Raw genomic sequence first — 27551 nt, 5'->3', positions numbered from 1 at the left:
AGTGCCAACTTTCAGTATCCTACTTTTAATTTTTACTAGTGCATGTTTACTTTTCTTGATTTTAAACTCCCTCAAAAAACATTAAAACAGTCAAGAACACTATTACACTAAGAAACACTAATACCTAATTATGGGAAGTCATATATAAGAAATCTATATGAAAAATTACTGCATTTAATTGCTTGCATTTTACATCGTCTGGTGAGGAAACTTGCACTTACAAAAACATTATTATTCTTTTCATATTTTCTTTTTTTTTTTTCCTGATTTTGATGCTAATCAACCCTGATCTTTGTCAGTTGTTCTTTTATGTTTTGATATGAATTCAGTCCTGACAGAAGTTATAAAATCAAACTGCTAGATCAACTATCTGTGCTACTCTGAGACTTTCAAAACAGATTTTAGTACAACATGGTCTTGAAAGTATATTTTAAGCTTCCACTTTTGCTATTATAATTCAACCAGAATCACAGTCTTCTAATGAGGTAATGGTGCTAGTAGTTTTTACACCTATAATCAAAAGAAATCAGAGCAACAACATTTGTAACATGGAGCCATGTTCTAATCATGGCTGATTGCATTGTTGGAACGATTTTGTCCCAAGGCAGCTTCATTCACAGTAGTCTTGAATGAATAATTCAGGCTGAATACAAAATGTAATTCTACGGCCCTTTCATGTTACCAGAAGCATGACCAATGGGCCTTTTTCACAGCTGACATTTTGACTTGCCATATCAGGAAAGTCGCAGGTGTAATTAATACCATTAACAATGGCTGTGCTCCATTTAAGTACATCACCAGACTGTGTCAGAGAGACAGTATGCAAAATAATAGTGCCCTGCAACATGCCAAGTAAAGGAAAGTGCAATTGTTGTTTGGGTTTGGGGTTTTTTCAGTCTTATTAGTTACATCAGTTGTTGCATGGGTTTCCTGTAGATATACACTGGGGGATATAATTATTTGATCCTCTGCAGAATTTGTAAGTTTGCTCACTTTCGAGGAATTGAACAGTCCCTATTCTTATGGTAGTTTTGTTTTAATAAAGAGAGAGAGATTATCAATCAGAAATCCAAGAAATAAAAACACTTCCCATAAAAGTTGCAAATTACAAATTTGCACTTCAGTGAGTAAAATAAGTATTTGATCCCCCACAACTCAGTCAGAATTCTGTCTCCCACAGATTGGCTATGTGCCCATCTGGCCTGCACAAGGCTAGAATTGGCTACCAGACCATCAGCAGAAGCTTGATAATAAGAGGACAACTGCTGGTGTGATTATTTAGAAATGGAATAAATTTAAAATGCCCTTTGTCTGAACGTCTCTGCAAGATCTTGCCTCATGGGGTGAAGATGATCGTGAGGAAGGTAGTGGGTCAGCTCAAAACTACATGCGAGGAGCTTGTTAACGATCTGAAGGCAGATAGTCCCTCACTACGCCATGATGGATTGAAATCTTGCAGTGCCAGCAAGGTCCCCTGTTCAAGAAGGCAAGTCTGAAGTTTGCCAGTGAACATCTAAATGATTCAGAGAAGGCTTGGGAGAAAGTGCTGTGGTCAAATGAAACCACAGTCAAGCTCTTTTGTATCCCACTGTGTTTGGAGGAGCAAAAAAAGACGCACGTTTAGGTTATGGAGTGGCCTAGTCAGTCACCAGACTGCCATCTTATAGAAAAACAGGGGATCAAATCAGTATTTTCCCCACTGTGATATGTTGATTTACAGTACAGTCCATGTAGTGTATCTGTATGTAATGAAAATGGCTTAGACTTTGTCTTACAGTATGCAATCAGTTTGATTGTCAGTCCGAACACAAATATTACCGTTTCTTCAGAAAAGTAGGATAAAAATGAGATAAGTTTGCTTTGCAGAGCCAAAAGTAAAGTGGAAAGAAAGTTGGATTTGGGATATGCTTCTGTAATGGTGCAGTATAATTTTCCCTCTGACTTTCCAGATAAGATAAAGCCCCGGCTGCAGTTTTTTGCCTCTTCCCTTTGTGTAAACACTTTCAAATTGAAATTCATTTCACACAGGAACTTAGTGACATCATGGAATATAACTCTGTGCCAAAATATTCACCTCACCGCACATCAGAGCACGCATAATGCACTGTCTGCAATATGAATTTAAGAGTTAGGCGATTATTACCTTCTTTTCAAGTGGCTATTTGTCAATCTGATGCCCCGAGTATCACTCTCTAGAGAGAAATAGCACAGGAAATAATTACTACCAAATATAACAGTTGGGCAAACACACTTCCAGAGGTTGTTCAGAATAATAACATGTCTAAATCAAGCGGCAGTCTAAATAGTTATGTCAGTCTTTGTATTCTGTTCTATAGATTTTGAAGAGAAACACTACTATTTTAGGGCTTTACGGGAGTTTTTTGGATGTTGGACTTGTTCTATATGAAAATTATTAACTCAATGTGACACAGTCTTTGTTTGGAGCCTCTTAAAGTCAGGGTCACAGCAGACTCAACTAAGGGCTCAGGATTTAATCCTTTTTAGGAGTAAAACAAGGTGACTTCCAAGAGGATTCATTCTACAAGTAAGATTATGCTTTCGGTGAGGATATTGTGTCTTGTTTTCCTACTGAACCACATTTTAAGACTAATGACAAGTGTCAAAGTGCAGTTGTATTTTGTTCTTTAAACATTCCTACAAGTATTTTTGTGGCTCTGTGCACAAGAAAAACCCCCCAAAAGATATATAAATCACATACAGCTGAATATACAGATCGCTTTTATTTCTTGAAAATATACTTTTTTATTACCCATAGCTGTTTTACCCCCTATCAAGCAGTCATGTCAACTTCAATCAGAGATTGTGCTAGTTCTGATTTCTGAAAAGCAGTCGCTGCAGTCACTTTGAAATCATCAAGTCGGCCACAGCGCTGCTGTGTCTTATCTGCCATGATACTGGTGAGCAATTCTGGCTTTAAGAGGCTTTTCTCTCCTCAAAGCAGTCACAATTTACTCTGTGTCTCTATCGTGGGTGCCTAAGAGATTTGACATGCCACTTAGAGGATTTTTTTTTAATCATGCTTGAGTAATACCATCCACGCCAGTGCCATTGCAGTACCTTTGCTGTGGCATCATATAAAACAAGATTCTATAATTGACACTTCCTGTTTACACCCTCCTTGGTCAAAACAAAAGGATCTCATCTGACTATGCATTCGCCCATATCTGCCTTTCAAACATACAGCCCAGTACATTCAAGTACAGGAGCAAAATCAGCATCATACAAAAGAAAAGACAAGTACAGGAATTTCAAGAAAGGTGTGGGTTGATTTTTTTATGCTAATGAAGTTTTTACTTCCCCCTTCATTAGCATAGAAATAGCAGCACTTCACTTGTGAGCAGTTGCTGGCTTCATTATCTCCTGTTGCTGTTGTACACTTGACGGGCTGTCTGATAAATCTCAGCGTGCCCTCACAGTGAAAATTACTGGGGTGCTCCATCTGTCCACCCCGCCTGTATATGTAGAGGTGGGTCAGATCCCATTTAATTCAATGCCAAATTTAACTCATATTACGCAATAAGAAAAAAAACACATACAGTAGCACTTACAGGGCATAAAAGAGCCAAATGTTCCACAGCTGAGGAGACAAATGTCGAGAACTTAGCACTAAGAATAATTTAGCATTCCTCATTGTTGTATCTAACAGCATGAAATCACTTGGTTAGTGTAATTGTTATTTATTTTACCCTAGGTTCTTTTGTAGTTTTGAGGCATGTATAAGATTGTCTTATTGTAGCTTAGAAGTGCAATACATAAAATAACTTATTCTAGAAGGGATCCCTGCTGTTTTGCAGCTGTTTCAAGTCTTTCATTTCCTCAACTTTTAATCTTTTAATCCATGTAAAGCAGAAACATGTGTCACTCCAAGAGACAATCTGTTATTAAACAACCAACCAAATTTGAATGTTTGGGCGATTGTGGCTCAAGAGTTGGGCGTTCGCCTTGTAATCGGAAGGTTGCCGGTTTGAGCCCTGGCTTGGTCGTTGTGTCCTTGGGCAAGACACTTCACCCGTTGCCTACTGGTGGTGGTCAGAGGGCCTGGTGGCGCCAGTGTCCGACTCGAACAAAACTTTGTAAAACTTCCTGGGGATGGTCACATTTACATGCTGGTGCTCATTACCAATGAGGTTCTTTGCAATATCAATCCAGCTCTGCTCTAAATAAGAAGAATACATTAAAATAAAATAATAAAAACATTAAAAAGACCTGCTACACTATCAAGGTATAGGCATTAGTTACTATAGGCATATCCTACAGGAAACCAAGTGCTAATGCACTTGAGTATTTAAACAGGTTTCTGTTATGGGACGGGTCATTCTAGGGATGCCTGGCAATTGTGTGATTCTGACCCACTCAGAAAGAAAACAAGTCTAATGAAAAGCAACTTAATTGTGTCAGGGCCAACTCATTAGTATGATAAGTTTAAAAACAGTTCCTTACAGCAGAGTACACTGACAGCATAATGGTGTACTGTTGATTAATTTAGGAATGTCTACAAAATAGATCTGTCCTAAATACCTTAAATAGTGTATCTTTGGGCGACCGTGGCTCAGGGGGTTGGGCTGTAACCGGAAGGTCGCCGGTTCGATCCCTGGGCTCTCTGTCCTGGTCGTTGTGTCCCTGGGCAGGACACTTTACCCTACTTGCCTACTGGTGTTGGCCAGAGGGGCCGATGGCGCGATATGGCAGCCTTGCTTCTGTCAGTCTGCCCCAGGACAGCTGTGGCTACAACCGTAGCTTGGCTCCACCAGTGTATGAATGTGAGAGTGAATGAATAGTGGTATTGTAAAGCGCTTTGGGTGCCTTGAAAAGCGCTATATAAATCCAATCTATTATTATTGTTAATTAAAGAAATGTGAATAGTTCTGAAAAATACACTATAGAGTATGCTGAATGCTATGGATGACCAAGGACAGTATAACTTTGCATTATGTGAAAAATTACAAAAAATAGCAACAAAGAGATCACATATATTCAAATGCTTGAATTTCATCAGCACATTTATACTAAAATCTGCTTTGTGTTGTGAAACCTAAAGTGCTTAAGTGCAGGGATGTTTGTTCAAGCACTCTGTGACACCACTTTGAGTGTCACGCTCATAGTTTGAGTTACCGTAATGGGCCTTAAGCTCTGTTAGACACCACAGATAAGACTCTCTCAGACCCTGCCTGACACACACACACACACACACACACACACACACACACACACACACACACACACACACACACACACACACACACACACACACACAAAGCTCTTCTTGCTGGTGAAAGATTCATTAGTGTGAGGATGCAAAGATCAGCAGGATTGAAGTGGAAGTTGCTTCATATTTAACAGTCTTGGGGAGAGAGCCAAGTCTTGTGGTCTGATAGTATGCAATTTTCATCAAAGTAATGGGAGATGATGTCTTAGATGCTCAGAGTACTGGGCTGGAGGAAAATCAGGCATTTCATTGCCCTGCTTTAAGCGCTTACTATTTACTTTTATGATTGTTTCCTTGTCTATAAAAATTATACAGGATATCCATCTCTCCCAGGCAAAGACTAGACAGTAGCGAGCTGACAATCCAAAAACTGCGATAGAATCAAATTTGTGTTCTACAAAAGGAAAAAAAAGACCCAAACAATGTTGCCAAAAACCCACTTAGGTAAGTTAATCTCAATAATAGTTGCAAATAATCACAACTCAGCATATTTGTTTGTGTTCTTTAACAGTCACTGTTCAGCTTTCTTTTCACCTTTTGCTTAATTTCACTCCATGTTTGGTTAAAGGCAGGCTCACAGTGAGCACCACCGAAACCTTTATCACAACAAGCTTTATTAATAATTCAATAATTATATTTCTATGTATATCCAGATGCCTTCAGAATGATATAACTCATGTATGTCCGTGGCGTTATAACAGAATACGTTACAAAATTAATCAATTCAAATTGGTAATAAGAAATAATTTGTTAATTAGTATCTATTTGTTGTAGAACTGTTTGCTAGCATCAAATTAACATGCTATGAAAGTTTAACAACTTATCAAATAATATGATATGTAGTATTGTAATATTATAAATGGTGGTTATTATGAAGTGTTACTTGGAAAACTGCTGCTTTTAAGCACTAAGGCTCTGCTGAAAAGTCAGGGGCCTTATGGAGAGACAAACAGATGGTAAGAATGGAAAGTGTGGCTGGTTCTGACAGATGCTGTCAAAAGTTGGGGAATTGTGTATGAAATGTTCACCCAAATGTGGTCACTTCCACAAGTAATGTCATTTCTCCTGAACCTGCCTAAAAAGATGTTGCTTCAGCTGACACAATAAGAATGGCGTTTGACATTGACAGGTTAAGATTGCTTATGTTCATCTTGCAACTGTCTTGCTTTACGCTCTCAAGAGACCACGTTTGACCCAGTTAAAGTGTACTTGTCTTGTGCAGAAGACTAGCTGCAGAAGACAGTCAGACTTTGGGAGAAAGATCTGGTATAACAAGCCTAATTAATATTTCAACCCTTGGTCCTTACCAGACAAAATGGCATGATGAGTGAAAAGATGGTGTCTGTATCTACACGAGTGTAGATCCTAAGCTTTTATTCAAGGGGTGAAAGAAATTATTATAAAGTGATAAACTGGAATCATTGTTAAACACTGCCTGAAGTCTGGATCTCCTGAACATGACCAAAGAATGGATTTCCTCATTTGTGATGCTTTGCCCTGCCTTTAGTGCAGCCGTCTTCAGTTGCTGTTTGTTTTTTTCTCCACCAAATAAAATCAATGCAGCTGCTTCTGTGATCCATGGTCACTGGAATCCATGCAATTCATCCATGGTCATATCCACATATAAGGATCCCAAATGCCACATTTCCTTCAATTCCAGAACTTTTATCTCCATAATTATTGAAGAAATAATGGAATCCTCTGCAACTGTCCATTAAGCTTTTGAGTGTCAAATTATATTTTGTCCCATGAAAAGTGGGGATGTACAGGGATGTATAGGGAGTACAGCCATTTGTGCTGTACTCTCAAATTACAGCTAAGAATCTACACTTGTGTTTTAACAAATTATCTATGTTTAGTTACTCCTTTAACCACAACCACTTCTTATAATTTTTTCTAAGTGCCTCTTACTTAAAGCAAGTATGTAAAATTTTTAAATGTTCACCAGATCAGTCATATTATCCAAAAACAGGCTATAAATCACATTTGAAATGACATCAGGAGTTTAGTGAGATAATGAGGAACATTAATATTTTTATAGTCTAGGTTTTTGCTTTTTCCTGAGAAGTCATTTCCCATAAGACCATACCATTATTTGTCAGTATTTGAATGAATTCCTCTGTTCAATAGCAAAATGATGACTGTCATGTAACTCTCCAGAAACCCGTATCAATTTTTATTTACTTTTATTTTACTTTTTTGCTTGTTTTTGTGTGTTTTTGCCTTTTGGACTCAAGCACTACTGATTTTAAAGTGCATCAACCTTGAAAAAGTCATGTTTTCTATGCAGACATCATTTCAGGTGGTAGCGATATGGATTGCTCTACTTACTACCTCCAGAGAAAACCTTTTCATCTCTGACTGTCCGTCTTGTTTTCCTTCCTCTATCTCAGAATTGCTTTGGCTCTGTTTGCAGTGGGTCACTTCACTGAAACATCATTGTTGATCATGTGCAGGTCTCATAGTATTAAATCCCAAATCTACCTTCTGAACTGCAACTACTTCTCACTCTGAGGTGGTCTGTGTATTTCTGTACAGACATCAGTGGTATTCTTGTTTGAAGGTCCAACATCTGAGACCTCAGAAAGATTGGTAAAAGCTCTGTATTTATTTATTTATTTATTTAGTGTCATAACATATTCTGATCCTAACAATACTATGCAAGTATGATGGTATCCAGTTACTGTACATATGAACACTTAAAAACTTAAATTACACAGTGCATCAGTTTTATTATCTATTTTAATCTAAATAGAACTCTAACTTACAAAATGAACAACCATGCAATATTAAATATGACCTACGTTTTGGAAAAATGAGAAACTTTTGTTTGTTTTATCCTGTAATAAATTGAACATAAATACACAAATAAAATATATGTTTAAATATGAAATAAACATATATGTATTAGAACTACTAGGTTTTGAAGAATTTCAAGAACCTATTTGCTCATGTGTTTTTAACCCCAAGTTTATATTTCTGTTTTCCTCTGCAGGATATCTCCAAAGTTCAGAGAATTGTCACTGCCAGTAAATCACCCATGAACGTCAGTGTCATAAGGAGAGAGAATGGTGGAGCCAAAGAGTGCCAGATGGAAAAGGTGAGCCTTTAGAGTAATTAAAATACAGTGGCCTCTCTAATCTGACTTTCAATTGTTCACTAAATTCATACTCAAGTCCCTCATCAAAAGTCAAAGAACTCGCTTTTGCTCCAATTGTCCTTAGTGGGTTCATGAATTACAAAATCTTATAGAAGGTCTGCAACAAGTTTCAACTAAATGATGCATCTTTAGTTAGGAGTTTTGGTGTAGCTCAGCAGTAATTTGGTTTAATGAAATTAGACATTACTAAAGGAACACCATGTGCTGCATGAAGACTAATAACACAGTTTTACATTGCTTTGGAGATTGAAGGTGACCTATTATGTTTTTCTTTGTTATCGGTCCTACATGCTTAACTCACTTGACTCTTTATAGCTCCATCCCTTCAGTCTAGATTACCTTTTTTATCCAGTCCAAATGAGATCCCAATATCCTCGTAGATCTTAGTGACATGGATCAGTGAGTCGATCCATGTCACAGGGATGACTCACTGCTGATGTCATCCCTGTACAGGATGTAGCTGATGACTGATGATCACTCCACTTCTACTTTTAGCAATATGCTGGGTTAGGGGATTGAAGCCAATGCAGAACAGTAGTGTTAACAGTGCATCACTTTGGTGTATTCCACTCTTGATTATGACTTCTGTGATTGCCAGTGGTCTTCCACAGCCCCGCTGAGTTCCTGTTGAACATCAGTAGTGTACTACTAGTGTTGCCTTGTGCCAAGCAATATCGATGTGTGGCGTATTGAGTCATAGGCTTTCTAAGCTATGCTCATTTGTTGACTAAAATGACTTCTCGGTTTGGTTCCTGTGATGGTTTAGAAGAGCTTTCATGTTGTGGAGAATCAGGTAATTGTAAGTTAGATGGCCCTTGTACCTTTGTGGGGATCCTTCATGATCAATGCTGTTTTGCCCTGTACTAACCAGCCCAGATGGGTACATGCTGTTATCAGCCCACTTATTGCCTTTATCCCTCAGTCACGGAGGTTTAGCTATGAGCACAGACGTCTGATCCACCTTCAGTTCAAACCTTCAATTCATAACAGGGAGTTTGTTTTGAGAAAGTTTGGTTCAATGCGTGCAAGGGAGCTAAAACAACTTGTTTCAGGCAGTGGATGAACTGAGCTAGTGCGGCAAGGCCCAGTAAAAAATCAATAAGGATTATTTTTATCTGTGAATCGTGCAAATCTTCTTGAATAGAGTCCCATATAAATGTGCATTTGTAAATGAGCATAAGAAGTCCATTTTAATGAGTTGAATAAACTGGCAGTATTGATTTGGTGCTTTTCTTTTTGTTTGTCATTTTAAACTGGATATTCATACTGAACTATGGGTCAATCAAAATGCAATTCTGAAATCATGATTTGGGCTGTAAGACATGTCTGTACATCGGTTTAAGTAAATTTAAGCAAAATAATGAATACAAAAATACCTTAAAGATTAATTGAGAAAGAAAATGTTTTTTGTTACATCCTTGAAACTCACTAACAAGGTAGTGCGTTCATTTGACCTGTTATTGCATGGGAAAGTACTGTAGTTGCAGTGATCACAAAATTTGCACATTCACACTTCAAAGAGCTCTTCACTCAGAGCCTCATTGACACTTTGACAGCAGTTATTGAGGAAGGAGAGCGTGGAGCAGTCACTGACCTCTCCTGTTCAGATTTTTTTCATGAAGGACTTTGGTACCTCAGACAAGAGACTTGCTTCTCCAAGGTCCGGGCAACTGTGAGCAGTCAGCTATGAGGGAGGCTCCAAAAGACTGCTTCCAACAATGTCAAAATCAAGAGGCTCCGAAGAAGCAGAGGAAGTAAACAGAGCCTGTAAGGATTTTTGACAAGTGGCTATCAAGAACTATTACAGGCATAAGTTGATAGACTACAGGAGACAGGGGAATAGTGAGGAGTGCTGCCCTGGAAGGAAATTGCCCTGTGTGGAAACTGTGTCAAAGAGATTGTTCCTTAATGAAATTGTGCCAAAAACAATGTTCACTGGCGTCTCATAATTGATTATATAATTTTGGCAGGGGCGTGAAAAGGGAGAAACATGCTGATACAGATAAGAGGAGACATATTTGAAACAGAGACTCGTGTTTGCCCATGATCATTGCTGCTTTTCCCCCTTGTCCTTTTCTCTCTGTGGGCGGGGAGGAAATGAAGAAAGACAATTTGTATGAGCATGTGTAGCTTGCAGTGTGTCCCTGGTTTGAAAATGAAATGTGATGGCCTTGCTATACTTTAACAAATTACCTATGTTTTATAGACAGGATTGACATTCAGCTAATACAAAAAGTACTGCTGTCAGCGCTAATCTTGTTAAAATGACGTTAACTCCATAACTGCATTGATGCGGCAAATCTCCGTTAGCGAGTTAGCGTGGATCGTGCATGAGTGGGGCTGCAGGGCGTCATCGTGTTTACGAGCTAATCACGCTAACACGTTGACGCCATGCACCCCCATGCACGGGGAGCGCATTAATGCAGTTATGGCGTTAACGTCATTTTAACAAAATTAATGCTGGCAGCGCTAACAAAAACATCACAGTTGGTGTAAATAATTACTATTTTAGTACTTATTATAGATTACAACAATCATTCATTTTCAACAATCAGCAGCTTCAAATAACTGCTTTCTCTTTTTTAACAACCAAGCTCTTTATATTTTGAATAATAAAATGTTAATTGACTAATAAATAAATACTTTTAAACATTTAAAGTGCACATATAAGGCTACGTTTCTTTCATAATGAGAATAAGATAAGCAGCTTACTCTGCTTACTCTGTGGTTGTTGAAGTCAGTGATTCCTTGAAGCTTATTTGTAAAAATAAGAGGTTTATGAATTTGACTGATGTGAGTTTATTTATCTGTTTTCACTGAATACATAAAGCTGGGACACTGTACACTGCTACATCAGCTTATCACCCTATGTAATACAATATATCTGTCTGGCAAAGAGGTATATTTTTTTCATCATCATTTTAGTTACTGTAATGAAAAAATAAAGTTAGGCTGACTGGGTAAATAAAGTATTCCTCATCTCATCATCATCTCATATTGTCCTCATATTGTTCTCCTAGACTGGGAGTGACTGCTTCCAGAATCAGACGGAGGAATCAGCTCCAGAAAGCAGAAAGCTACCAGAGCAACAGCAGGTGTGTGTCACGGGATTTATATGAAAATATGAATTTATATGCTGACATATTTTTCATTAGTACAGTGAAGTTTTATGTTAGTTTATTTTATTGGTTTATCCATTTAAAAGTTAATTCATTCAATTTCAGTCCTAATGCCATTTTCTTTATATCGAAGGCATACGTGTTTAAAATTTGGTCAAAGACCAGTCAAGTCTTTTGCAAAATAACACAATTCTTAATATTTTGCCCTTGTGCACCATCACAGTGGTGTAGAGCAGCGGTCCCCAACCTTTTTGTGCCACGGACCAGTTTATGCCCGACAATATTTTCACGGACCGGCCTTTAAGGTGTCGCGGATAAATACAACAAAATAAAACTAGTACTGGTACCAAAAAAAGAAGATTTATTCATAACACACGTGAAAAGACCCAGGAAAACCAAGTTAACGATAAAAACGATAACAAAATAACGCTTTCACACCTGAGCCTCAACTCTCGCGGCCCGGTACCAAACGAGTCACGGACCGGTACCGGTCCAAGGCCCGGGGGTTGGGGACCGCTGGTGTAGAGAGCCCTATCACCCTCACCCTAAAAGCCAAGATGTGTTTGAAGTGCAAAAATTCAGCTTTAACAAAAGTACTGTATTAAAACTACAGTCATCTTTTTTTATCTAGAGTCTACCATTTTCAGAGGATATTGTTCAATTATGTCCAAATATTAATGAATCTGACTGTATACAATGCACTTTCATTTCACAATGCCTCTGTCAGTGCGCCCCAGGGTGGCTGTGGCTACAATGTGGCTTGCCATCACCAGTGTGTGAATGTGTGTGTGAATGGGTGGATGACTGGATTTGTAAAGCGCTTTGGGGTCCTTAGGGACTAGTAAAGCGCTATATAAATACAGGCCATTTACCATTTTACTAGCAAGTGAAATACATATATGATATAATTACATAGTTTATGACAAGATAGTGTAGCAGCTTTTACCCTGTCATAGCTTTTTGACAATAATTTTTGGATTATCCTGCAGTGTAATCAAACAGATGGCATGACAAGCCATTTTCAAACGACAATATGGAAAGAAAGGCAACACAGATGTAGCTGACACATTGTGACGACATCCTTCCTGACAACTACTAACTAAACAAACTGATTTAGCTCTGTATATAATGAAGTACATCCCAAAGACATCAAATGAAACACAGTTGATGATTCATCAAGACACAAGCGAGACACACAACATCTACATCACATTCCTAAAAAAGTGGAGAAAAAAAGCAACCAATCCATAAAAATCTATTATTCAGTGTGCCAATGTCACCTACAGTATGTGATATTCAATGTCCTGTCAAAGTCCATGCTTAACTGCCTCCCTCATCCTATTATTGAATTGAGTCACACCTGTTTGGTGGTGGCAGATGGTACAGCAAAACAATGCATCTCATTTCAATGCAGTGCAATACTGTGTAACTGAGCAACTGTCTTGCATTCCAAGTGGCAGCAATCCATTTTTAGACACGCAGAGTATTTGCAAACAAATACAAGAATATTGCAAAGGAGACAAATGGGCTTATTTGACTTCTCAGGTTTATTTTGTGCCAGAGAGATATTCTGTGAAAGTTTAACAAGTGTTTTCTTGTGTAGCAACGCTTTGGACTATGTCCCTGATTTATAGCATTATGAGATGTAATGCTATTTCGATTTCGATTTAATGTAGTGAACTTAATCTAGGATGTTACTTGTTAGGGGAGTCAGAAGAATTCCCCAAGGCAAAAAAATGTAACTGCAAAAAGAAATCCTTGTTAGGGCACAAAGTACATTTTTAATCCTAGTATTGTTTTCTTTGAAAAAGAAGAAATGCAGGAAAACAGTAGCAAGGTTTTCAGCCATCACCATCAGGTCGGTCTAATGACATTGTAAGACGTAATGGTTATATAGTTATGATCCTTCTTAGATCACTAATTGCGAAATTTTCATATTGTGTTGCAGTACCAAATGTACAATAGACTGTTTTCCTTCTGTCAGTTTTTATCCCTCTTGCACAGCACTTGCCATACATGGTGTAGTAAACAGTTTGATTAGTAGTAATTTGCATTCCAGTCTCAGTGGATCAATCTGCATTTAGGTGCTCCGTATTTCTGTCACTTCTCCACCTTCATTACGCGTTTTCATGTTCGATTTGTGGCAACTGAGAACCCAAGTGTCATTTCTCCTTATGTTCAGATGTTTTTGAAAGAAAAAGTATTTACAGTCTTGTACCTGTTGTGTTTGGTACAACGCCGCAGTAGTTATGAAAAAGAAAAACAAGGAAACACTTTAGGTGAGCTATATTGCACAATCCTTATCTATAGGGCGATAGTGGCTCAAAGTATTGGCAGGTCGTCTTGTAACCGGAAGGTTGCCGGTTCAAGCCCCGGCTCGGACAGTCTCTGTCTCTGGCAAGACACTTCACCTACCGCCTACTGGTGATGGCCAGAGCGGCCAATGGCGCGATATGCCAGCTGTAGCTACCTCCACCAGTGTATGAATGTGAGAGTGAATGAATTGTAAATTGTGTATAAATGCAATCTATTATTATTATTGACTTAGCCTCCTCTGGCAGACTGATGTGGCCTCGTCATGCACAGAGTGACAGAGCAATATTTAAAAAAAATTGCAAAAGTGTGCCATTTAAACTTAATACAATGTATCTAAATTTCAGATTATGTTTAAACACATCAATAACTTCATTGAAAAAAAAAAGTTGGTTCATTTTCTTTTTCTTTTCTGTGTTCCTATAGGTCAAACATATAACTTCATACCATTTTAGCACATGTTGACATTCTTAAGCAACAGAGCATATTTCAGAAGTACCACAGCATGAGTAATGTTTGTGTCTGACATTCCTGAATTCATTAAAAATGTGCAAGTGGAAGCACGCCAGCTGGAATATAAAAATCACAAAGGGTGATAAGGAAATGATAAAAATCAAGTAAGGCAGCTATGCAGTCATTCAAATAAACAGCTACTGTTTATGATTCAAAGTGAGGAAAACATTAGCAAAAATATGTTTTAGGCTTCCAAAGAATTCCTTCTGCTTTCACCTAGTTTGCTAATAATGATGTTATTCAATCAGTGGTATGTGTTTAGTGGTGTGTTTTAAAGTATTATATAGCTACTGATTTTTCTGTTGGATGTATCTGTAGGCAAAAATAAATATCCATCCATCCATCCATCCATTCGCTTCCGCTTATCCTTTTCAGGGTCGCGGGGGGCGCTGGAGCCTATCCCAGCTGTCATAGGGCGAGAGGCGGGGTACAAGACAAAAATAAATAAATAAATAAAAATCTCACAATCTCCATGCAATGTAAATATATTGTCGTATGGTTGTTTATTATTAAGAACAGAGTCAGGATGAATCAGAATAAATTCAAAAAGGTGGAAACATTATTTCAGATTTTTTTTCTGTCCGTCAGCCATATTGTTGGCCACATTGGCTTTAAAGCAAAACTATGAATGTCTGCTTGTAGGGTGACATTCATAGTTCTGCTACTGACAAAGCTCTTGAAAGTTTTTCCAAAAATCGACCGTCAACTAAAACTACTGGATGTTCTTAAGAGAGTTCTTGGTGGTGAAAAATAAGATATACACAGTAAAAAATCCCAATCTTGACATCAAAGTGGGTGGAAAGAAATCACAAGAGTGCATTAAGTGAGGAATCATGCCTGCAGATGAACAGATGAAAGGAAGCATGATTGATTCTCATCCACTGGATCAGATATATGATTCTTTCAAAAGTGCTTTGAATCAAAGTTTGAAAAAAAAAAAACTAAAATATTTATCTATCTGTCTATGAATACAATATGATAATTATGAAGAAGCATTTTTATGCATGCTATAAGTCTGTCAAAGCACCTCCAAAATGATTGGTTTGATGGCCAATTCTTGCATGCAGACAACCTATTTCCACAAAAGCTCAGAGATCCATGCTAGCCACTGTACTATAGACAAAATGCCAGCTTACAGGCTCTTCTTGAAATGGTTTTTGCATAGTTCAGAGTTGGGCATTGGGTCATTGTCTTGTTGTAGCGGGAAATTGGTTGCAATCAAGTGGTGCTAACAGGGTATGACATGACATTGCAAAATGGAGTGGTAGCTTTTCTTGTTCAAGATCCCATTATCCCATCTCTTTGCTGGTAATCAATCTTGCAATTTATCACCAGCAGAGCAACACATTTCTCCACCATTCTTGACAGATGTCAAGCACACCTCCAGCATTTTTTCATTTCCTACTCTCAATCTTCTATTTGACCCAAACACCTTAAGCTTAGTCCATAACACTTTACCTCCTGCCCACTCTCTATGTTTTCCCCATCCTAATCTTCTCCTTTTATTAGCCATTCTCAGATATGGCATTTTCTATCCTAAGAGACTGAACATGACTGGCTGAGGACGTGTGTTCTATTTTACAGCTAGAAGTCATCTGACAAAATTAATACACATAAGTCAAAATAATATCACAATGAGAAAATTAGAGACAAGAGAATGTTTTTCTTCTTTTTTTTTCACACAATACACAGATTTAGACTAAATAACAGCATGCAAATATAATACAGTTCTGTTTAGTGTTTACTGCCACTAAACAGAATAGAACAGAACAATGCCTGTGGATGGAGAGCAAGAACAAAGCAGTATGCCCAGTTGTTTATCAAAAAAAGTTGCTAGATTTAACACTTAAAAAAAGTTGTCAAAGGATTCCTCAAGTCTAGGAACAAAGTCACTGAGTTGTCAAAAACTATGTGAACTGAAGCATGCTAATCACTCCTGTGAGTCAGGGGAACGTAAGATACCAAGCTGAGGTGCTTTTCATGTCCACATAAAAAAAAAAAACCCTCTTTATCCCAAATTTAAAAACACTATGGAAACAAATACTTTGATATTCGTGTCTAAAATTGGCCAAACCCACTTTAAACAAGCATTAAAATATATGGTGATGGAACAAAAGAGTTTATTCTGATATTAGCATAGAACCCGAGCGTATATCATGGGTTCAGTTGAGTTGTGATTTGTATAACTGTGTCACTGTTACACAGTAAGTTGTACAATTGATTAATTCTTAATGTACTCTGCAGAGTTTTGACCTTCAGTTTTTCAGTGTAGCTGTGTTTCATGTGAGTAGCCTCTCTGTTTTGCAAGTAAAGACGATAAAGCAAGTAAGCAGGCCTTGCGATCCAAATGTCGGAGACGATTCAGCCCTAATCTGCATATCAACAGTGGGAGCTGTTAATCAATCAATCAAACAATCCAGGATAAAAAGATACCAAAAAACCTACAAAAATTTGGGATTTTTTAGTAAAGGTTCCCAGTACCTATATGCAGGTTTAAACTGCAGGATACACTTTGAAGTTCTTTTGTTCACAAAAAAAGTATAAATATATGCCTTTTTGTGTGTGTGTGTGTGTGTGTGTGTGTGTGTGTGTGTGTGTGTGTGTGTGTGTGTGTGTGTGTGTGTGTGTGTGTGTGTTTGAATTTGCTGGTGCAACTTTACAAAAAAGCTACCCAAATGCACTTTTTAGTGACTATGTAGCTGTGGATGTGACAACCAGCAATTACACTATGGTGAATTATTATGTTTGGGGAGGACGGGCTGATGCAGGCCAGTAGCTATCAGTCTTTCAAAGGCAACTGATGCAACTGTGGTAGCATATAAATAGGACAGATGCTAGACAGCATAAGGACTAGGACAAGTAGAGAGAAGCACTTTGAATATAGGAGCATAGCAGCAGTCATCATATGAAAGACTTGCCGTGTTTTACTGTTTAAATTTTCTTTGTATTTCATATAGATTTAGGAGGTATTTTCTGCTAAGATTACAAACCACCATATGCCTACTATTGAACACCATTGTGTCAGTCTTGCCTAATTATTATTCTTTATCTTCTGAACCTAACAGGAAAAGAGCCAAGTGCAGAGTGGAAAATTCAACACAAAGCCCACACACGACAATGACGAGGCAGAGGGAGGCAGCAGCAAAAAGACAAAGCCCCATAAATACAACTGAGAGGACGGCATATCAACGGGAGCACAGATCTACTGCATTGCCTGAAGGATCTTTCTAAGAGCACATACTCGCACACTTCTACAAAACGCATGCACACACACACAGACACACACTCACTTTTTCGACACACATGCACACATGCGCATATCAGCATCGTTAGCAAGAGCTGAGACACTGGAATTGTCAACAAATTTCAAACTGTCATCTAAAAAAACCTCCATAGTAAAATGGCATGCGTTTAGAAATTTTTTTCAAAGGTAGCAATGGCACTGGTAACTTGTTTCATGATCGTTCATTTGTTGTTTACTTATCTGAGTTTTGTTCCGAGTGAGGACACTGCTTTCTAAATGTGTGATCTTTCTAGAAAATCCCTTTGCACTGGTGAGGTCTGACACTGTATCCTGTGATAAGTATATCAATTGACAAATAAAAAAGTACTCCTACCACTACTATTACTACTACTACTACCCAACTTAGAATATTGTTTGTCACTCATTGTAGCAAGGTTAATTTACTCCTCCACATTTTGAAATATAGAGGCTCAAGTTGGCTGGCCAACTGTTCAACATTTAATATTTCAGCACTCTTTCTGCCTTTAACACTCCAGAGGCAAAGAGCCAAAGACTCACAATGGGTCGTCTCCCTGAGAATGTGCCATGCACTGAGTAGTAACTCCTAGCTACATGTATCTGTGTTATCTGACCTTTCTGTGTCCTTTCAATAAACTGTAATTTTCAGTAAATGTGTGAAGAATAAATGGTTATTTGTGGGAAAGAAATTAGTGAGTATGTTTGTGATTAACGGCAGAAAATATTTCGTATTGCAAAGAAAGTTCCAGTTTCACGCCCTGTGAATATGAACTGCTCGAGGTCGTGGGAGACATCGGTTGATATATTTAATTGGTTATCGAAACAGTGTATGTACCTTTTGGATTATAAACATCTAATAATAAATATGAACATATTTATATCAAAAAAACGCACTTGAGGTTTTCTTCAAAGAAATCCTACAGCTTTATTACTCATAGCCAAAAAAAGGTTGTTTTTTTAAAGTAACTTTGCCATGGAGAGTTATGTCTCAAGCACAAATGTGGCTGGGTAAAAATGGATTTAAATTCAATAAAGCTGTGCTTATGTTAAGCCTTAGTGATTTCACTTTCAATATAAAGCAGAAAATAGGGGAGGGGAAACAAGAAAATGAAAACAACTGAAAGTTCTCATGAGGTTCATGAAAACAGCCAGAGTTACACAAAGAAGCTTGTAAACAAAGAGGAATAGTAGAATTAAGACGTGCAATATATATTTTATAAAAGCCACCGCCAACATCCCACTGTCTCATCAGTCATGGGATGCAGTGTCATTTTACAGTATCGACTATGGTATATCGCTGTCAGCATTTCAAAAGCTTCCACATGTTAAGCATCACTCTCAAATGCTCATACTATATTGTTAACTATAAAAGCACATCTGTGGCTCCTTTAAGAGCTTTGGAAGCTCACAACTGTGTTAAGCAGCTTTATGGTCACAGCATCCCCTTCATGTGATACTTGGCTATCATCACCGAATACAACAGTGACCGTGCTGGAAAATGTTAGCCGACAGGTGGAGAATGCTATTTTAAGACGCACAATCCATCTTTTCTGTAAGTTTGACAACTTTTCCCAGGTCGACTCTGTGTCTTGCTGAGAAGAGAAGAAAAGAAAAGGACCACTGCCAGGATTTGGAGACCCAGGGTGCATCCTGCTAATGGTGACATTACACCTCGGAGCCAACTGTTTCCAGAACATTGGAAAGAAGAACTATGGTAAAGTTTTCCTATCAGACAGACAAGCCTGAGGTTTGATCAAAGTGGCATTGGAGTGTCTCTATGTCATATTCTTTTTACTGCCTCCTATTCACTGCTGATAATGATGTATTTTTCAAGGACAGAGAGTCAGATTTCATTCGTTGCTGACCTAGACAGGGAACCTATTCTTACATCCAGCCAAAGAGGACTGTTCAATGTGAATACAAAGTATTGACTGCTGTAAAGTTAATACAAATTTACTTTACTGGGTAGAGATGTTGTAAGAGATTATGAAATAAAGGTAATGGAATCCCACACAGTGTTAGCATTAAGCTTTGTCCTTGAGTTCGCTACATTCTTTCTAGTTAACAAAGCTTTATACAATTAAAAAACACATCGCTGTAAGACAAGTCTGTTAAAATATAACTCTTTACAATCTTTGATTTTCTAGGCTATAGATGCCAACCTAGAAATTCTTTTTAAAAGCACCAGTGTTGGTGTTAACAAATGAAACTCTGAGACCATAATGCAGGTTGCAGGTCCAGCCTGTCTGTGGAACTTGTTTTTCCTCCGTTTGTTGAAAATGTGCAGATACCATTTGCCTGCTGGCTTTTGTTTACACGTCCCCAATCATTGGAACAAATGACGCTGCAGCAGGCCTATTGTTGAACCTGCAATAACAGTGGTCACTCCATATTTTGCTGTTTAAAAAAATACACCATTTTCAAAATAAGCTGCCAGCATATTTAAACTACATGGACTATTGATTTGGGTCTATGGGGACCCCTACAGTAATTCATTTGACCCAATATAAAACAGCTTAAATAAACACACAGTCAAGCAGCCCTGAGACATAATTTCTCCAGTGTGTCCAGGGTAATACTCATGGACTTCTTCCCAGTAGGTCTGAAACACCTCTCCAAGGAGGTGCTTGTGAGGCATCCTGGTGAGACACCTGGACCACCTCAAATGGATCGTTTGATCTTGGAGGTATCCTTCCCAAAATACCAGTGTTCTCACCCTGTTTTTAAGGCTTAGTCTAGTCACCACTGAGAGGAAGCTTATTGCAGCTGCTTCTATCTGCAGTGTCATTCTTTCTGTCACTACTCAGAGCTTGTGACTATAAGTGACAGTAGGAACAAAGATCGACCTGTAAGACTGACAGGTTCACATTCACACTCAGCTGATGCTGTGTTAATCCATCTGTCAATCTTCTATTCGACTCTCCACTCACTTGTGAACAATATTCCAGAATACTTGAACTCCTCCACTTGGGGTACGAGTTAATTCCCGATCTGGAGTGGGCACTTCGTTTTCTGAGACCCAGAGCCTCAGACTCAGAGGTGCTGATTCTCATCCCAACCATTTTACAGCTGGCTGCTAATTGATCCATTGCTGTAGGACAGGGAACCTAGAAATTCTGCCCATAAATATTATAAACAGACTCACTGACAAAGGGGAACATGGTGGAGATCAGCACACACTAGGAATGAATCTGACTTATTGCTGACAGTTCAAACTAAGTTCTCACTATACTGTGGTTCTACAAGGATTGGAAATAATGTGTAATGTTTCTTCTTTAAAAAATAGGACCTAACTATTGGGCAAACACTGAGTAAATAAATAGTTCCATATTCACCAGGTTTTTTTCAGGTCCTCTTGCTCCCATGTTCTCTTATAAGTTGCTTATAAAAGATGGGTGTAGCTGCTGCAATGTGAACCCTGTTTTCTCAACATTAGCATTTTCTACACTATTATACTGTTTTTTGCGTGCAGAATATTTTGGCAACTGATTGGAGGATACATACTAGCATGGCAAGTACACTTTTTATTCTATATTTTTTGGATAGTGCATCCAAAGTCTGTATGGGTGCATTACACAAATGCCAATACACTTCTTCCATGTCAGCAAATAATCACAGATTATTGATCACTGGACCTAAGAGCTGGGAAACTTGGAAACTAGGAGCTATGAGAAAACTAGGAGTAGCGAGGAAACCAAGGTGTACACACGGCAATGTGGACAATGCGAGAATGAGCAGAAAGAGGCTGTATCCCAATTCAGCGTCTGCAGCCTTAAAGGCCGCATTTTAAGGCCGATTACGTCACAGCGACGCGAAGAAGGCTGTCCCAATTCGAAGGCTGCTCGAAATGCGGCCCTCAAATGCGTCCTTCATTTCCCTGAATTTCAAGGACGTGGCGGTGTAGACTTCGTGGCCCAACATATCCCAGAATGCATAGCGCGGCGGTGGGTGTGGATAATTTTGCCAGAGAAAAAAAAAGCGGATGAGGGTCGTCCGAAGAGTAAACTTTAAGTAAGTACTGAACATTATGTCACTTATTTATGTGCAAATGTTTAATAACGAAGAACATTAAAACATTACTGTTGACCACATGTCGGCAAAGTTATGTGACATTAGTGACGTTTGTACTAACTTGGTTTTAAAGCCTTTACTTTAAAATATACGCCGTTCAATAGCTGACCTTAATCTTACAGAAAATGATCAAAGCTCATGTAGAAACAACCAAACAAATGAACAAAAGATTTTCTCCTTCATTTCTGTCAAACAAAGCTGTATGACACGTTTCCAGCTGTTAGTATCATGGTTGCTAGGCAACCTGGGCAGCGCAACGGAGGCTAGACCGTCCCATTTCACAAGCCTCGCACTTCCGGCCTTAGCGGTCTTTAAGTACGCGGCCCTTGAGGATCGTTGAGGCTGCGTACTTTAAGGCTGCAGACCCTGAATTGGGATACAACCAGAGACTGAGGACTCGAGGATGGGAAACAGGAGGGAACACAGCTGAAACTAATCAAACAGGGAGGAAGCAAAACTGAACACACTGAACACAGGATGAAAGACTGTCAAAATAAAACGGGAAAGACAAAAAGATGCAGACTAAGACACAAGGGCTTGACACTGGGACCAGGGGAGAAACAGATGTGGAAACATAGCCGACTAGGGAAGAAAGACACGGACACAGGGGTTAAACACACATGAAGACAAGACTGACTAAATGTGGAATGTGGACACAGAGGAAGCAAGGAAACAGAACCATGAATAACACTAAATCTAAGAATATTAAAAAAACAAGAAAACACATAAACATTGGGTCACCCACCCAGGACCATGACAGATACAGTGTGTGACAATGAATAAAAATCTGACTTGTTTGTTCACAAGAAAACTTTCAGTTGGACCTTCAAGGGCATTTTCAGTTGAACATTCAATCCTGTACAAACAAAATAAAAGGGTTTTGTTATGGCTCTAAACTCTCTCTTTTTAAATCAATAACTTCTCTTTGCAGCAGACGTGGTAAAATGTTCACTCCTCACAAAGCTGAGAGCAGCATTGCTTTCAAAAATTTCAAACACAGCATCATGTTATGCTGCATAATCACATTCCTGCAATGGTAGCTGCAGTATTTACTTATGTGTGCTGCAAAATATTATTAATAATAACAATGAAAATCTGTATTAGGGAAAGTGTCAAACAACAAATGTATCTGCTCTTTCACAAAAATGTTCATTTCTCTCTTGGTTGTTTATTTTTATATTTCATTTCAAATAAATAAATCTTCATAAGATGTTCCCAATCCCCCACCTTTTCTTTTGGTTCTGTACGTGCCAGCTTCATAATCATAATTGTGCAGATGCATGATAGTACAAGGAGCTTGCATTCAAGAAGTGAACATTTTAACTAAATAGCAATGACAATGCAAAGAAACAAGGCAAACACTGAACCATCCAAGTTCCTCACTCAAAATGCTCTTTAACAGCTTCCATAGGTGATGAATTCATTGACACTTTGGGAACTAAAGTGACAGATGTGTGACCAAACAAGAAAAAAAAAACATGTAACCAAAACTGGAGCACATAATTAACTTAATTTTTTCAGATAGTGACTTTATAGGTGATTTGCTACCTAACCAAATACCCAGGGTGGACAAAACATAATAGATTAAATAGATAGGTTTTCTTGTGCAATATCAATCAATCAATCAATCAATCTTTATTTATAAAGCACTTTTCATACAGAGAAAATGTAGCACAAAGTGCTTTACATAGTTAAAAGCAGCCCACCCCACCCTCCAACTCACTCCCCACACTCTCAATACACATATATCCCCCCACCCACACACACATACACACACGCGCACACTTAAAGAGTAAAAATTGGGCTGGGCTCGCATGAGCCAAGTGAGGAAACACTATAACAGGGAGCCGTCTGCACCAAGAGCCGGTCACAGACCGCAGCCTCCAGGCTGGGCACACAGCAGGAGGGAGGCAAAGGAGCCCCCCAGCCAGGCTGAGAGGACCCCAGAGACCCAGCAGCCACGGTCAATAACAGCCCCGGTGCAGAGAGCGCCCTCCGAGGAAACACTGGAGATATGACGCAATACAATATATATAGGGTAAAATGATAAAATAAATAAGAACAGGATACAATATAAATATAAATAGAATAAGAAGATTAAAAAATGAATAAGAATAAAATCAAACAAATATTAGGTAAATCCTAAATTAATAATAGAATAACAGGATAGAATAAATAAGCATAAAATAAATAAACGCTAAGTAAAAGCTAAATTAAAAAGGTGGGTCTTGAGCCTGTTCTTAAAAACATGTACGTTCTCTGCGGCCCTGAGCTCCTCCGGCAGGCTGTTCCACAGACGAGGACCATACCACTGAAACGCTGCCTCTCCGTGAGTATGTGTCCTGACTTTAGGGACAATCAAAAGGCCAGTACCAGAGGACCTCAGGGTCCGCGAGGGTTCGTATGGTAAAAGCAGATCTGAGAGATAAGAAGGCCCAAGACCATTAAGACATTTAAAAACCAATAAAAGAACTTTAAAATCGATCCTGAAACACACGGGGAGCCAATGCAGCGATTCTAAAACCGGTGTAATGTGGGCCCGCCCTCTGGTCTTCGTCAGCACACGAGCTGCCGAGTTTTGCAAGAGTTGTAAAGTTGAAATATTCTTCTTAGGAAGACCAGAGAGCAGGGCATTACAGTAATCAATGCGACTGGTAATAAAAGCATGCATCAGCATCTCCGTGTTGGCCCGAGAGAGAATAGGGCGGACTCTGGCTATATTTTTTAGATGATAAAATCCAATTTTAGTTACATGTTTAATATGTGGGATAAAACCAAGCTCAGAGTCAAAAATAACACCCAGGTTTTTCACTTGTAGCGAAGGACATAGTGAAAATGGCTCTAATTTAGACAAGAGTTTCTCTCTCTGAGCCTCAGGACCGACGATTAAAACTTCAGTTTTGTCCTGGTTAAGTTGTAAAAAGTTTTCTGCCATCCAAGATCTTATATCCAAGATACAGTTAAAGAGGGCATCCATTGGTCTGGTGTCATCAGGAGACACGGAGATGTACAGCTGCGTGTCATCAGCGTAACTGTGGAAGTTCACTCCATGCCTCCTGATGACACCGCCAAGAGGGAGCATATACAAATTAAAAAGTACAGGGCCTAGAACCGACCCTTGAGGCACACCACATGTCATTTTATGGATCTTAGAGGAGCATGTATCCATACTCACCATAAAAGTTCTGTCAGAGAGATAGGAAGTGAACCAGCTGTGTACAGCACCAGAGAGGCCCACCATGTGTTTCAGTCTGTTTAAAAGAATAGCGTGGTCTACTGTATCAAAGGCTGCGCTTAGATCCAGTAGCACCAGGACTGAGAGCTTTTGGGAGTCCCAGTTACATCTAAGATCATTTAAAACCTTTAGGAGAGCAGTCTCTGTGCTGTGGTTCACCCTAAATCCAGACTGGAATATCTCCAGGATCTGTCTATCATTGAGAAAATCAGTAATCTGAGTAAAAACAAGTTTTTCTAAGACTTTACTTAAAAATGGTAAGTTGGATACAGGTCTGTAGTTATTAAAATCATTACAATCCAAATTGCTCTTCTTCAGAAGGGGCCTCACCACCGCCGTTTTAAAGGCAGCAGGGAAGACACCCAACTGAAGAGAGCAATTCATCATGCATAAAAGCTCAGCCTCAAAAAATCCATAAAGTGTTTTAAAGAGTGAAGAAGGAATTGGATCTAAAAGACATGTGGTGGGTCTCACTGTGGAGAAAACCTTCTGAAAGTTCTCAGCATTAACCAGGACAAAGCTGTCCAGTGTCTCCTCAGGTACGATCGAGCCCTCAGATGTATTTAAAATCATATCACGATTAGATAAAATATCAGATCTGATGGCGCTGATCTTTCCCCTGAAGTGGTCTGCAAACTGCTCACAGAGCGAGTCTGTGGGGGTTCTTTGGGAGCTGTTAAAATCAGGGTTAAATAAATGATCTATGGTGGAAAAGAGGACCTTGGGATTATTTTTGTTAATACTGATTATTTTGGCGAAGTATGAATTTCTTGACTTCCTTAATGTATTATTGTACACTTTAAGTTGCTCGCAAAATATTTGATGGTTGATAGTATTTTTATTTTTCCTCCATCTCCTTTCTGCTGCCCTGCAATTTCTTTTGAGTTTTTTGACTTCTTCGTTTCTCCAGGGTGATGCATGTTTTACGTTAATCTTTTTGTTGGTGAGTGGAGCAACGGAGTCAAGGCTTTTCTTCAGTTTGCTGTTGAAATAAATAAAAATCAAATCGCAGGATGCAGGTAAAATCACAGGGGGGCATTCGTCTAAAACCCTGGTAAAATTTGCAGCCACTTCAGAGGTTAGATAGCGCCTCCTCACAGTTCGCACCGAGGTCTCCCGCTGAATAATATGTTACTGATACAACGGTACTAAACCAATTTCCTTACCAACTGGACTTCCCAGAGGCATTACTTGATGACTCCTTTTTTTCAGATGCATGGCAGTAATAGTGAGCAGAAGTTTGCCTCTAATAAAAAAGAAGAAACTCTGCAAACATGGTTGAAAAAGTCATGAAGAACCGCCTGATCAAAACTGGTCACATCCTGACGCACAAACTGAACTGAAACAGACATTTGTCAGCAGTACTTCAAAATGTAGTGGAGGTCCAGTGATACAAAAGAAGGGAATGTCAATCAGATTACTGAAATGAAGAAATTAAACCCACATGTCTTTGTCTGTCTTTTGTTTTGTTGATATCTGAGTAACTGACAGCTAATCTGGTTACTGAAAGGTTGTGAACACTCACACACCACCCAGTATCAGCAAAGCCTCTTTTTTGTTGTTCTTTTGACTAAATAAATAAAACTTTTGTGCTGTTTATCTTTTCTCTACTTGTAAATTCTGCTTCACTTGTTGCACGGTGCCCTTAACATGTGGGACTGTTGCAAACATCCCCACTCCTTTGATGTAACCATTAAAAAGCTGTGATGCGAGCAGTTCACTGTGTAGGCAGGAAGCTCACAGGGATGGAAAATCTGCCTCAGAGTGTGAGGTCTTTTTACCTTTTTATCCTTCACTAGCTTGAGAATATTTTTTATTTATTTCCATTTATTCATGTGATGAATTACAAACAGATATTCCTGATTTTTGGGGTATATATTCCCTCTAAGTTATGCATTGTAGATGACTACTATATCACAGAATCACTATTAATAGTTATACTGCATTATGGTGCACACATTATTCTTCTGTTATTCCCAGCAAATAAATGTTATATTGAATCTGTTAAATAATATCTAAGGGTGTGGATAACCTGTCTACCCTACTGAAGTCAAAGGAGTTAAGAGATGGCATTCTCATACAATTATAAATGGCTAACCAGGACCACGGATATGTTTTAAGACAGCAAAGGTCAGTTGTATTATGACAGTGAATAGCTCACATCTTAAGCTCAGAAACCTAATTAAACACTCCTTCTAATTATGTAGCCAGGAACCACATCTTAAAATTCTGCTGTTGGGGGTGATACCGCATTGAGACACATGCGAATGACAGCAAAAGCTTTATAGAGCGTGCACAAGTGTGTCAAGATTGCCCACTTCATCTCCTCTTTTCTCCACAGCTCTTAAAGCTCAGCTTGCTAATGTTCTGAGAGAGTAAATGATTTTAATGAGGTGCAGGGTAGTGATGGAAGAGCTGCTTTGCACACCCATCAATTCTAAGCATGGTGGAAAGCAACCCTGAGTCACAAAACTGATCCAGATCATTTATAAGCAGTTATTTTAAACTTGTTTTGAGTACCAGAATAAGCATCGAGTCCAAATGGGTAGATGTCTGTCACAGATTAGTTTTGACTTTTAATATTCTGCTATGAAACACCCATAAATACCAGGACTCCTACTTGGCAAACACCACCCACTTGGCAGCTAATT

General features: G+C 38.7%; 1 protein-coding gene across 1 annotated transcript in view; it reads left to right on the top strand.

Moving 5' to 3' along the window:
* luzp2 (leucine zipper protein 2) overlaps positions 1–18247 on the top strand; it is a 159828-nt gene extending 141581 nt beyond the window's left edge. Inside the window, exons 10-12 of the mRNA XM_085460096.1 lie at positions 8223–8327; positions 11408–11482; positions 17398–18247. Coding sequence (XP_085316222.1) covers positions 8223–8327; positions 11408–11482; positions 17398–17505 — 288 coding nt within the window. The 3' untranslated portion in view covers positions 17506–18247. The remainder of the gene's footprint in view (positions 1–8222; positions 8328–11407; positions 11483–17397) is intronic.
* The last annotated feature ends 9304 nt before the right edge of the window (positions 18248–27551 follow it).

The sequence above is a fragment of the Copadichromis virginalis genome, linkage group LG1, assembly GCF_057382275.1.
Source record: "Copadichromis virginalis isolate Kocher_CV1m ecotype Utaka linkage group LG1, C_Virginalis_male_GT1.1, whole genome shotgun sequence".
In the NCBI taxonomy this organism is placed as follows: Eukaryota; Metazoa; Chordata; class Actinopteri; order Cichliformes; family Cichlidae; genus Copadichromis; species Copadichromis virginalis.
This window is presented reverse-complemented; position numbering and strand designations above follow the sequence as displayed.